The following is a 14,162-nucleotide window of genomic DNA, read 5'->3' as shown; positions in this document are numbered from 1 at the left end:
CCTGCCCATCCGTCCAGGCCTTCATTCACCGCTGCCGCAGAACCTGGACCCGGGCCCGGGCCGCCCTCCTCCGAGCCGCTGGCCGCAACGCCTCTGCCGCCAACTGTCGCCGCTCCCAGGCCCCGGAGTACCAGCCGGGCCAGAAGGTCTGGCTCTCCACCCGGGACCTCCCCCTGAAGGTGGACTCTAAGAAGCTAGCTCCTCGGTTCATTGGCCCATTCAAGATCGAGAAGGTTGTCAACCCAGTGGCAGTGCGGCTCAAGCTCCCCAGGTCCAAGCGCGTCCATCCCACCTTCCACGTGTCCAAGGTCAAGCCAGTCCGGGAGAGTGCTCTGGTCCCCTTGGCGCCTCCCCCACCTCCTCCGCACTTCATTGACGGGGGTCCTGCCTTCTCTGTCCGCCGTCTCCTACGTTCCCGCCGGCGTGGGAGAGGCCTGCAGTACCTGGTGGATTGGGAGGGTTACGGCCCGGAGGAGAGGTCCTGGGTCCCTGCGAGGCACATTCTGGACCAAACCCTCATCAGGAGGTTCCATCAGCGCCATCCTGACCAGCCCTCCAGACCAGCCCTCCAGACCAGCCCTCCAGACCGGGTCAACCCTCCCGACCGCAGACCCCACCACCTCTCTTGTCTGCGTCCTCCAGCGATGTTTCAGAGGCGGAGGATGTCGACCCTGGGGGTCCCTCCTCCGATGAGGACGTGGCCCATTTAGCGGAGGACGAGGAGATGGACGGGTCTCCAACTACTCCGATGAGGATCACGTGGCCCATTTAGCGGAGGACGTGGAGATGGACGGGGTCTCCGACGAGTACTAAAATACCGGTACGGCTGTGAATGGAGGAGGGAGGGCGGGAAGATGGGTGGTGGAAACCAAAGCGCTGGTCTCTGAGAGCCAGGGAAAAAAATGTTACTGATTCTGATTATATGTCCGTTGCTGACAGATTGTCTAAATATCGCATCTACACTGGACATAACATACTAACTCTAACCCATTACGTAATGTATCCGTAACAGTCATCTATGTGGAAACAGACTCCATACGGAACTTCTCCGTGAAAGGAGGCAAGTGAGCGAATGACTACCTACTGCCTTGCTGGATATTTTTAACAAGAATTGTTATGGATTCCATGTGGGAAAGAAGCTTTTGTTTACATTATGCAACCTCATAGCTCCACAAGGCTCATTCACCTTCTATGACCCACATGTGCTCACTGCAACATATGTGAGGTTGCCTTAGCAACACAGACAAAGCACAGATGCCGAACATGGAGCTGAAAATGCTTTTCTTGATCAATAGCCCACACTTATAAGCAGGGCTTGACTCTGACAACTTGCTATGAAAAGATGACAGAGAAGGGCTTAATTTCAGGCTTTTCTGCAGCATTTTCTGCCAGAAATGTTAAAGAACCAAATCCTTTAATTGCTTCTGCTCTTAATATATCAATCGAGGTTACTAGTACAACAGAAACATTGCCAGCTCTGCATCCTGAATTTGATCCCAAGGATTGATATAGTGGTATCCTATTCTATCAATCTCAGATTCTTTCAATGCTTTCAACACTTTCCACTTTTCAAAAGTTCCTCCAATATTGGTGCGACGATTACTCTCCACCATAGAAACGACATTGCTCTGCTCAGAAAAGGTGAGGTGGCTTATGGGAAGTTGCCAATCATTGGCTAGAAGAAGTTGCAACACTAATTTCCCCAAGTTGGGCACAGCAGCACTGGGCACTTGGGTGATCTTCAGGGAGAGGTTAGCATCATCAGCATAACAGTAGAATGTAGCTCTCCGTTCTAAGCACCCTCTGCAATAAGTATGAAGGATGGGAAGCCTCTGTGAAATATTATAAAAGCGGTATTTTAGTGTATTTAACTGAATATATGCTGATATAACTGCTGAGCACACATTGGTAATATATACACTGTACAGTGAACTATAAGGGACCTAACACAGACCCCTTTATTAATGTTGAGAAAACATGATTTTACAATAGGTAACCTCTACACCGGGCAAGAATAAGGTCATTAATACCGAACTTTACTCAAATGAATTAATAAATAAAATCAAATCTATTTTATCATTATTAAACAAAAACACTGATGAAACCACATATGCAATAAATGATTGTATCTATTGACTGCAATCTTCTTCCAAATCATCAAATAAAGAATTGATAAAAGAAAGTGCTAGTTAGGTATTAATACAATAATTTGAAACTCATATACTGATTATTGGCTTTCAAAGATGCATTGAAATATTACTCAAAAAGGCAAATGATCACTATCTTTGGGAAGCAGGAGAGCTGCACAGATTGCAGATTGTTGCTCAAGAGACCAGGAGAGCATTTAACGGGTGCTGTCTCACTGAACTATTTTACACAGTATCAATTGAAGCAGGCCCGAAGTTTAGATTATAATGTCGCCTGTGCACCATCTTTCCTCTTCTGTCAGCCATTGCTACAAACACACTTAAAACCATTCTCCTCATGTAGACTGCTCTATAACCCAGTTATTAATTTATGAGCCCCCAGTTTATACATTTATTAGTATTATCATTATTATTATTAATAATATTTTTATTATTACTATTATTATTATTATTATTATTATTACTACTACAATTTCTTCGGGGCTGGACCCCTGTAGTTATCATTAATGAAAACCTGACCTCAGTAGTCTATGGATCTCATGTATTCCCCACATAAGTTTGATCCAGATCGGTCCATTATTGTGGAATAATTTAGTAAACAACTGTATTTTTTATCATCACCAAAACATGTATGCATGCACATATGCCGGCTCGCACTGGTCACATGATAGCATTGCAGTCTAGCAATTAGTCGGATCCACGAACCCACAGACAATCTGAATACGATTTTTATTGGAGGCAGTTCCAACATGGTGTTGTTCAAGTTTCATGCAGACTGGTGCTTCAGTATTGTGGATAGACTTTGTGATCAACAATGACTACCTCACCAAGATGGCGCCACACATAGTCGTATGCTACAACGAAGAAAGTGTTACGCGCATGTGCATGTTGATGGAGTACACAGATCACGTTAGTCAGTAACCCAAACCTTACCACGATACCGTCAGATATAGTCGCGATGGGACTAAAGGAATACAGAAGATACAAACTCTTAACCATACAAAGTTTCAAAGTGACTGATATTATTTTACCAGAATACAATGAGGCTTAAACAAAGCTTAGCATATCAAACATCATTAATATATACACTTCTGAGGACAACTGACACACACCAGAGCAAGTTCCACAAAATAAAAACCCAATAACATCACTGTTAGAATTTATAGACACTCCGGATATATCAATGTATTCAAACTTCCCAAATTATAACTACTGGTAATAATAACAATTATCAATTACATAATACAAGGTACATGTATTTTTTGTATTTTTTGGGGGGAATATTTGTATTCTTTTTTGTTTTTGGGTTCCCTTCCAGATGCCTCATAGAAGCCCAAATTCCAAGGCAGCAAAGAATCGATGGGCAGAACGTGGTGCTTTAGAGGTCAGCCACTCTCCTCTTAAAAAAGGACTAAAATACTTTCTGAAACCTCTGAACTCTGAAAACTGGACAAAACTCTTATGTAAGGACTGCAAAAACCTCAGAAAGAATGACCGAAAAAATGGCTCTAGAATTTGCTGCAAAATCTCTGACAACATTTAATAGATTTAATTTGAAGTTCCTTTAAATATACCTGTTGATTCTCAACACATCTGGTGTTAAGAGGCTCATTTCATCAGTGTGATGCAGTTTGGAGACTCCAGGAACAAAGGGTGGCTACTTCCGAGACACCAAAGGGAGACCAATATGGTCACTAACATTATCAAAATTGACCTGGATAAAACAGCTACGCCACATACAGTAATGCCGAAAAATAAGTTGCTTCTTCACATTACGTAGCGATGGCCTCATTTGTGTCACACACCAAGTCCTATATGCCGCACCACATTTAAACACATTTAGATATTTTGACCTTCTCTTGTTCCGTCTGGCTACTACTCAAAAAAACATTTTTCTTGCACTAGCTGTCATGCTTCATCCTCCATTTGGACTTCTCACCTACCCTTTCACCATGATACTATACTTCCAGTTTGGTACACAGTAAAGTGTAATAACAGTTCTGACAGTGACGTTATTGGTTATTACTCTGGAGCATGACAGTTGTCCTCAGAAGCGTATATTTCTTTGATAGCACGCAGCGTAAAAGACACTCTGAAAACTGTCCCTGGGCCACACCAGAAGCGACACGTCACCATCGCGAAATTGGCGTGAAAGTGTCATGTCATTTTGTCGATTGGTCAGTTCACACCGGTCCGTCTTCATTCCGTCTACGATGCAGTACCAAAAGCGGCGCTCTCCTGACTTTCTATCACTGAAATCATCATTAAATGGGTAAAAGCGAACCTTTACTTTCTTTTTCAACCCTTTGCTTTAATTTCATTCGCATTTGGAGTCTGTATGTTTATGAACGTAGTTGAATTAGTTTGTGAGATTAGCGCTCATTCACCCTCCTCCCAACCCAAGCCTCGTGCAGCCCTCATCTCCCCAAAAGGAGAGTGGTTAAAGAGAGAATCTGCGATTTTCAGTGACGCCTGCTCTGACACTGTGGGAGAGAGTCCCTCTGTCCGCTCCAAACGTCCCACATTTAACCACAGAGCGCAGATTCCGGAACTTCGGATTACAAAACTGGACCCTGTATATTGCTGTCCTGCAGCTATATTTATTATTATTATATTGTTGTATTAATATTCTTCTTAATATTATTATTATTATTATTGATATTATTATTATTACATATTTTTAAAGTGAATTTATGAAGTAATGGCAATTTAATTTTACCCGGACTCAAGAAAGGGAGTTATAATACACAGAAAAGACGTTGAAATGTGTTATTAATTATTATTTTTTTTATATAATTTATTGCTCTCACCCTTAATCTCAGCCTTATGTATGCTAAGACATGCTGGAATGCAGATCTGGGATTTAAGGCATCCCTTGCAGAGCTTGACATGTTTTCACGCATTTTTTTCATTAAATCTTTTCATTAAATCTTGAGCTAATGCACATCGAGCCAATGCAACTTGAGCAAATGCCGCTTGAGCTAAAGCTCTTAACATGCTAAAATGTGGTAATATAGGCAAAGAGGGATATCTTTTTTATACAATGCCTCTCCTAAAAACCTAAGATACACCAAACTTATAAAAAGAAATGAGTTTGAGCTACCGCCTGTAATTACAACGACCACTCCAAGCAGACGCCAGGCGGAGCAGGGCTCACGGGCGGGGAAGGAGACGTGGTTAGTTAGTGCTTTAGAGAACAGGCCACACATTTGGGGCCCTTATTTGTGCTTTTTTCAGCTCTACACATTGGATTATTTGGGTCTTTCGTCTCATTTTTACTGAATAACAAACACACAGAAGCCCTTTGTAAGCACCTACAATCACACAATTAAGGGATAGAAGGGAAAATAGAAACGTAGCCTTTGAAGTGAGGCTTTGATCCAACTGTTTTGTTGTTGTTCTTTGTGTGTCTTGACTGTTTTTGAATTTGTTTCGTCTTGAAAATAATTTGAGAAACGTCTAAACATCTAAATGACACTTTCATGTGCAGTGTCTCTTTTAGATTTTCATTGTAAAATAAAACGTTTTGTTTTGTGTTTGGACTGCTAACCACAAGATCAATGTAGGCTCGACTAAGTGATAACATACACCGATCAGTCACAACATTAAAACCACCACTAATAACCACTAATATGGTGCAACTCCCCCACCTGCCGCCAAAACAGCTGTGACCCGTGGAGGCATGGACTCAACAAGACCTCTGAAGGTGTCCTGTGGTATCTGGCACCAAGACGTTAGCAGCAGATCCTTTAAGTCCTGTGAGTTGTGAGGGGGGGCCCCCATGGATCAGGTTTGTTGTTCCAGCACATCCCACAGATACTCGATTGGCTCGGACCCTAACCCCCGGCCATCCACATGATCTTTCTTTGCTCCATGGTCCAGTTCTGATGCTCGCGTGCCCATTGTAGATGCTTTTGGAGCTAGACAGGGGTCAGCATGGGCATTCTAACCAGTCATCAGCTTCACAGCCCCATGCACAGCAAGCTGCGATGCACTGTGTGTTGGGACGCCTTTCTATCATAGCTAGTATTAACGTTTTCAGTCATTTGTGCTCCAGTAGCTCTTCTGTGGGATTGAACCAGACAGGCTAGACTTTGCTCCCCACCTGCATCGATGAGCCCATGGCGCCCAAGACCCTGAAACTTACTGTATATCTTTAGTTTTGCAGATGGATGTGGCAAGTGGTGGGTTGAAACCCTCAGAATTATGAATTGTGTACTAAAAAAGTAATTTTGAAGTTTATTTCTGTCAACGGCGCAGGACTATAATGTGAGTGCAAAACTGCCAAAATAATCTACAATTTCAACTCTCCCCGACCTCGCTCTTGAACTAAATCTATGCTGTAGGCAGTGTGACTCTGGCATTTAATAAGTCAAACGTCGAAATGCCGCTGCAGACGCTAAGTCTGCATTGATGTATGACCCCGGGTGTTCATAACATCAAGGGATTGACAGACACTGATATTTTAAAGATGTGTAAGTTAGAGTGGACGGCGTGCCACGTGCCCCACCTTGCTGCCCACTAATGCCCTGGTGCACTGAGAGCGGAACTGGACGTTATACAAGCTTCTTTATGAGCGTCTCTTGAGTTTCTGATTGTAAGAGCAATATTTATAATGGTCCAATATTGTCAATTCTTAGGTTTATTGCATATCGCCATTTTATTTTTATTGTTTTTAATTGTTATATCAATCTATCAGTCTATCTATCTATCTATCTATCTATCTATCTATCTATCTATCTATCTATCTATCTATCTATCTATCTATCTATCTATCTATCTATCTATCTATCTATCTATCTATCTATCTATCTATCTATCTATCTATCTATCTTCTTGGCATTCTGGAATCTCCATACATTGTACAAGACCACACATGTGTGGACATCTCTTAATGTTCCATTTACTTAACGCTCACTGATTGATACTTGGCATTAGTGTTTTTTGGCATCGGTATGAAGAGCAGACAAACTGTAGCGTGGGAGGAGTGCGGGCAGGTGAATAGGTTGGGCCTTCAAACATCACCGTGTTTATCTTTCTTCTCCGATGACAGACGCTGGGTTTGTCGTCTTCCCAAAGTCAGATCTTTCCCTTTCCTCCAGACCTGGAGTCTGAGGAACACTGGAGTCCTTCATCATTCCAGATGCTTCAGCTGCTTTTTTTGCTGTGATAAAATCTGGCAAAGGGAGTTGAGTCACACAGTGAGGAATGGAAAATATGGTGGCGCGGTGCCTCGTGCCAAACAAGCTCCAACAATGAAACCCATGCGTGCATCTGCCTCCAGAGGCAACGGGTTCATTCCCCTCCCAGACGCTCAATTACTTGCTCCTTAACTACTCACCTACATACTTACATTTTTAAACTCAGTGCTTACAACATGTTTAACACTTAAACCGTGAAAATGTCAGGGCATGAAATACCACATAAGAAAATTAATGGAATTTGGCAATAATTTCACATTTCTGCTTTTTTTTTACATAATTCATTGCGCATTTTTTTTTCAATCAGTTCTAGAAAAGAAACAGAAATATTAAATGAATACATAAATAATAATTTATATAATATTTACTCTTTATTAATGTTTTTTATTTTTTAGTATAACACTGGGTTCTGAATCACATTTTTTTTTAACGCTATTCACTATGCCACTATGCACTCTGTGGTTTCATCCCATTAATAAAAATCTCTACGGTTTACAGACAACCAAATCAAAACATTCTCATTTCTAATTGTCTCTATATCTGCCAGAAACTCTCCAATGTCCGGATCAGGGATTCCTCTATTTTTTTCAGTGCGCTGCATTTGAGTCCCCTTCCGTCTTTTTAAGAATAAATCATTTAGATAACACACACACACACACACGCACGCATGCACGCACACACACACACACACATTGACTCCAATCTGTAATTCGCCTCAATCACAAGATGGCTTGAAAACTGTTTTGATAGTGCACGGGCCAACTGATTGGGTGTTTAGTTGATGCTTGAACAGATCTGAAAGCTGGAGTTAGATTCCACGTAATTAAAGCCTCGGGAAATGTACGACTCCTGGACAAATGTATTGTAACTCCTACCTAGACAAGATGAATGCAGAATCATTTCATATCTTTGATTTATGCAGACCGCTCTCAAAAACTCACTTCAAACATGACTGGTAAAGTCTCTGAAAACAAACATACTGTGATGATTGTTTGGCAACCGTTGAGAAAACTGCATTTTAGCATCAAAAACAGCCCCAACATCACTAAGTAGTGTTATTGACTTGGACTCTGGCTTTATGGTGGTATAAGGAAATACGGTTTAAACAGGAAAGAGCTCTGACCAGAAACACTGGTAAATTACAACCTATAATAAAAATCTGTTGTTTTCTATTATCTTTGTTTTTCAAACAGGGACTTACAGTATTTGGATACACCAATTATATTGACAAGTCGCTGAAGCCCATTGGTGTGATGATATATGGTCCTCTACATAGAATATTAAATAAATATATAGATAGACAAACAGATTAAACTGGACAAGCTTTAGCTCATCTTTTATTATCACACATCCACACCACAACACATGCATTACGTGCAGCTAAGTCTGACACACACACACACACACATGCAGATGGAGGCCGTGAAATGTCTTTTTCTCCGGGGGACAGGCCAGGAGCAGTGGGCAGCTTATAGTGCAGCGCCGGGGGAACAACTTCAACGTCCAATGCTGGTCAGACGATGTTTCTTGTGCTTGTTTTTAGTGGGGGTTCATATATGTTATATGGAGGAAACCCCATGTGAGCACGGGGAGAACATGCAAACTCCACACAGAAAGGCCCCTAATCGGGAGATAACCCTTCGGAGCGCGGTGCCAACAGCACAACAGGCGGGAATCTAACCCAGGACCTTCTTGCTGTGGGCCAGCAGTGTGTGCAGTTTAGAGCTGTTACTTTTTTTAATGGTTTCTTTTGGTGCCTGTGTGGGCTGGTATACTCAGTTGTGTGTGTGTGTGTGTATTTGTGTGTGTATGTGTGTGTGTGTGTGTGTGTGCGTGTGTGTGTGGAGGGTGTTACTTTTGGTTCTTGTGTGTAGGTGGATCTGCTCTGCACATGTTTGTATCCTAGTGGCTGCACATTAATTGTCCTTCATGCAAATGCTTTGTCCTGTGTGTATGACAAGAGGCGGCCGAAAGATAGAGGGGGAAAACTTCTGCACTTTATTGAGTAGAACCAAAATTAAGTATTTATTATACTTATAAATTATAATTATAATTTGATTACAACAAAATATAGGGCTTTTTGTATTTTCAAATTGAATATCTACTGCAGAGCAAAGCCTGCTTCACACCGAATACGTCAGTATTCCAGTAGCAAACTGATTGCAGTTGCGCTGGAATAATACAAGCGTTCCCTTTTTGCCTGACTTAATATTTTAAGATGCGAAACCGAGACGCAGTTCATCCACAGCCACCAGGCGGAGGATCCGACTGTCAGGTGTGGAGATGCCTTCGGTGTGAAGTACAGTAGGCTTAGACGTGGATTGCCATCAATTAAAAGACTTGAATTACACAACCAATCAAAACAAAGTAATCTTATGATCATTACGTTTTTATGATTTACAAAATGAACAGGAAAAAAAACTTTGGCGACCAGTGTTCCCAAATCACAATTATAGACAGGTATTATATTTTATAAACAGAAACCTTATTCTATTCTATATTCATCAAATTTAGCTTATTATTGCAGTTTTTCTCATGCTGTCAAATGTTATTACATACAACTAATCCAGGAAATGAAGATGAAATCTTCTATCCACGTTAGTCGACACTTGTATATCCCTTGGCATCGATAAGAATGTTTGGTGATTAGTTGAAGTTTGAACCCAAATGAGCGGCAAAAGTCATTTTGACTGGCTCGGCCCATAGACAGCTCACACATTAGACACAATTTTAGCTTTTCTTTGGAAAACTACAGCAGTTTGAAAAAGCAGTTTGTCTGTGATCAAGCAAACAAAGTGTTTTGCAGTCGAGGCAAAATGAAATTAATATTTTGTCAATCAATTTCGTTTTTCCGCAACTGCTTTTGATATCGGTTACGATGTTAATGGCAAGATTTTGTATGCGTGATATCGTTGATAAATTTATCAATGAATGGACGGAAAATGGGTGAGCCTCTATGTTTGATGCATCTAGAAATTGGTTAATTCAAAAATAATTTGTGCTAAGACTTTAGACTTTAAACTTACTTAGGGTTAGAGCTTGTGGTAAGGTTCATAGACCTCTTTTTAATTTAGAGGCAAATCGCAAGTGCTCAACACTTGTTACATATGTCATTTCTAAGTTGCGTACTTCTGTGATACTAAAGTAAAAACAGTACAACCACATTTTAGGTTATTCATACATTTTCAATGTACTGATTTACAATTATTGTAATTTTTGTATTTAAAGGTGTTACGGCGGTCGGTACCATGACAGGTTCATATACAGGAAGAGAGTGAATTGTTGTGATTCATTCAGCAATGTGATTTTATTCACGTTTTTTAAAAATCAGAATCAGAATGACATGGTGATTATTGGCGCGTATCAACAGGCATTAAAAAAAAGCAGTCTGAGAAAAAATTAAGCAAATAAATCAAAAAAATAATTTCGAAAAATTAGAAAATAAAATAGAATAACAGGTAAACCAAATACAATGTGCAAATATACACAATTAGACCCAAAAAATAAACAAGAATAGTCAAATATACAGTAAAATATGCGACCCTATGCACATGATAAGTTGTTGGTATGCTTGTATATTATAATTATGAATGTAATCTATGTCAAACAAAAGTGACCCCCCCCCCATCCTGCCTACATATTTTAAGGAATAGCGCAAGGAAAAGAAGAAGTTCCTCTAAAACTTTCTCCCAAAGTGGACTTCATCCATCCCTCCCACTCCCTAATAACAGGGGCGGGGCGCAATTAGATCCACGCCTCGGATTGGCTCACCTCCCCTGTCCGCTGAGTGAGTGGCAACCCCCCCCCCCCCCCCACCCCACCTTCATCTCCATCACCACCATCCTCCTCCTCCTCCTCCTGCACCTCCTCCTCCTCCTCCTCCTCGGTGGGACTTGTAGGGGCTCTAGAAGTGGGGGCTCCACTCGAGATCCGAGGCTCAGCCCGTGCAGGATAGCTCGCAGGAGCAGAAGAGACGCGGAGGAGTGTCTCGCCCGTGAGCCAGCAGGAGGAACCCCGCACCATGGCCGCCTGAGAAAACACGCAACCCTCCCCGCTCCCCCTCTTCTTTTTTTTTTTTTATTCCATCTCCCTCTCTCTCTCTCTCTCTCTCTCTCTCTCTCTCTGGGACTCCTGGCTCCGCAAGCGGTCGACGAGTGTGACCCGGTTCTCTCTTGACTAAAAGTTCGCATCCACTTTGCCGTGGACGTCGCGCCGCGGCGATCATGGATACCCACATAAGATGGAAAGTAAAAAGGAGAATAAGGGACGGCCAGGTGGCTGCAGCGCTCTTTCTGCTTTTCCTCACATCGCAAGCAAGTTCAGGTAAGCGGGCGCGTCGGGCGTGGGGCGCACTCTGAGCTGGGGGTGGGGCGGGGTGGGGTGGGGGGACACGCACACCGTTCGGGTCGCTCCTTAAAAAAAAACAAAACACCAAAAAACCACAACGAAAAAGGAAGCCCAATGCCCGCCCTCCCCGCTGCCGTCGAACGCTTCCACACGCACAACTTTCTCGGTTCTCGCTTCGGCGGACACGGTCAAACTCCCACATCTCGGTGGAGTCGCGTCGTGGAGGACGCGGCAGAATCGTGTTATTTTCGCCCATCGCATGAGCACTGTATTCTCTAGCACTGGGGGGATGAACTTTGGGGGGAAAGTTTGCGAAAAGTTCTCAACTTAATTGTAGATGGGAAAAAAAAAATAAGCGACAGTGGCAAATATGAGCCCCCCGCCCGCCCCCCTAGATAGATTTTCCCCAAAAGACTTCCTGAAGGGGCAGCCCTGCAGCCTATTATTGGAGTGGTGATACAGCCGCTGCTGCTGAGCGCAGATCGAAGAGAAATATGACGCCTGGGAGTCACTTCGGTTCAGCTCGTGGAAGCAAATGCATCTTCAAACTTTGCGCCGGGACCCGTTGCCCTCACGTCGTTGTGTTTTGCACGCACGGCATTGTCTGCTAGCGCAGCCGTTGCTGTGACGAGGCTCAGTGAAGTCCAGGAAAGAAAAAGAAGAGAAGGAAAAGAACAACTTTTTTTTTTCCGCATCAGTGGCTGGAGGGCGTGACCCCCCCCCCCCCCCACCCCCCTTGGCTGGAGTGTGCGATGGGATGCAGCTCATACTGTAGGAGCATCAGTCTGCACAATCTTTTAGCTGAAATGCGCCGTGATGTGACACCACTACCCTCCTACAGATTTTTTTTATTTTGTTTTACAATTACAATTTTGAAGGCATGATCTTCTTAGAACGGCCATAAACGGGGAACCTTCAATGTCCAAGGCAGAGGGTTGTGTGCATTTAGTGCTGAAGTAGAGGGTTTTTTTTTTTGTCTGAACTATATTATTAGCATCTTGCATCTGCCTGCATGCATGGTAGGTGGTCTGCTGTTTACTGTCACAGGCCTTCAAGGTTAACAGATGGCCGGCTCTGTCCGCATACCTCAGTCGGTTGATGGTAACATTTCTAAACCATTATAGATTTGTTGCCCTATGGTCCCTGCGAATGTGATGGCCCAAAGTGGTTCCTGATTGAAATGTTTGTCTCACATGAACAGATATATGTGAACAGAGACTTTTTTTTTGTTTCTATTAGTCTTTTGCAATGGCACCTAGGTTATAGGCCAAATGCTCCAGTTGGAGCCAAAGTGGAAAGGGCTGCATCGACGGGGAAGGGATGAGACGGATTTGAGCAGAACATTGGGAAGAGAGCACGTTTACAGTTATCCACGGGTGTGGTGCCAGGGTGTCTTTGAAACCCAAAGTGACTCACTATGGTGCAGCTACATTTCCTGAGACTTGACACCTGACACTTCCAATGTCATGACCCCAGTGTCAGCGGCATGCTTACCATATAGTGCGGCGTTTAATGGTGTCTTATTTGCAGTGTCCCACGATCAGTACTTCTGCATTTGTTTTTCAATGGTAAATGCTTTCTTTCTAATAAGCTGTTGCATTTCAGGAACGGAAATTGTTTATAATTGCAATATTCTTGAACTGTAGTCAAATATTGAACGAAGCAGCTCGTAAAAGCAGTGCGACATCAGGCCGGAGAAAGTGTATTTTCTGGGGCGGTAATTAGCAAGAATTAGCCACTTTGTCAGCAACGAAGGATTGGTCTTTACCCAAACCAGATGATCTCTCAGCCCTCAGGCCCTCGGAGGGTCCTGGCCAGTACAGGCTTGTCCTGACACTGCAGCCTGACCAGTGAAACGAGTGACCAACCCCAATGGTCAAAAGAAAAATGCACTTTTCATCAATATTTTTTTGTAACATTTCATTATTTGTCAGAAAACATTGGCTATTAAGCAATAATTATTTTCTCAAAGCAATTTTTTTTCATTGTGGGAATCAGCAGGGACCTCATTATCCCAGTCTATGGTTCTTATGCTTCTGTTCACATGGTATTGTGACTCTACATCAAAATCTAGCGCCTACTTTAGTGACTTTTTTAGCGTTAGACCAAGATAAGCTTGGAGAATTCTTCCAGTTTATAAGAATACACATATTATCCCTTTAGAAGCGTTAAAGTAACAGTGTATCCAGGTAATCAAAATAAGACAAATAACACCTAAACGACACACATGCAATCAATTGCAATATTTCACCTCAGGACAAAAATAATTTCAATACAATCTTGTAAACCATTTTTTCCCCTATTCCTAATATAATAAGTTATAACATGAACGAATAAAAATTAAGAGTAATAACACAAACTGAAGAAAGTTATTTTTGCAAAATTATGCTGCACAAGTGACACAGAAGTGGAAACGATATGTCCAAAAAAAAAAGATCTTGCAACTTTGAAGTTCGTGAGTCACAAC

At 42.4% G+C, this 14,162-nt stretch overlaps 1 protein-coding gene across 2 annotated transcripts in view; it reads left to right on the top strand.

Annotated features, from left to right (window-relative positions):
• Positions 1-11,287: 11,287 nt before the first annotated feature.
• col5a1 (procollagen, type V, alpha 1) overlaps positions 11,288-14,162 on the top strand; it is a 66,051-nt gene continuing 63,176 nt past the window's right edge. For both annotated transcript variants that reach the window (XM_080017777.1, XM_080017776.1), the window contains exon 1: positions 11,288-11,671. In XM_080017777.1, coding sequence (XP_079873903.1) covers positions 11,572-11,671 — 100 coding nt within the window. In that variant the 5' untranslated portion in view covers positions 11,288-11,571. The remainder of the gene's footprint in view (positions 11,672-14,162) is intronic.

The sequence above is a fragment of the Zeus faber genome, assembly GCF_960531495.2.
Source record: "Zeus faber genome assembly, chromosome: 17".
Classification (NCBI taxonomy): domain Eukaryota; kingdom Metazoa; phylum Chordata; class Actinopteri; order Zeiformes; family Zeidae; genus Zeus; species Zeus faber.
The sequence above is the reverse complement of the archived record's forward strand: the minus strand, read 5'-3'. Positions and strand labels throughout refer to the sequence as shown.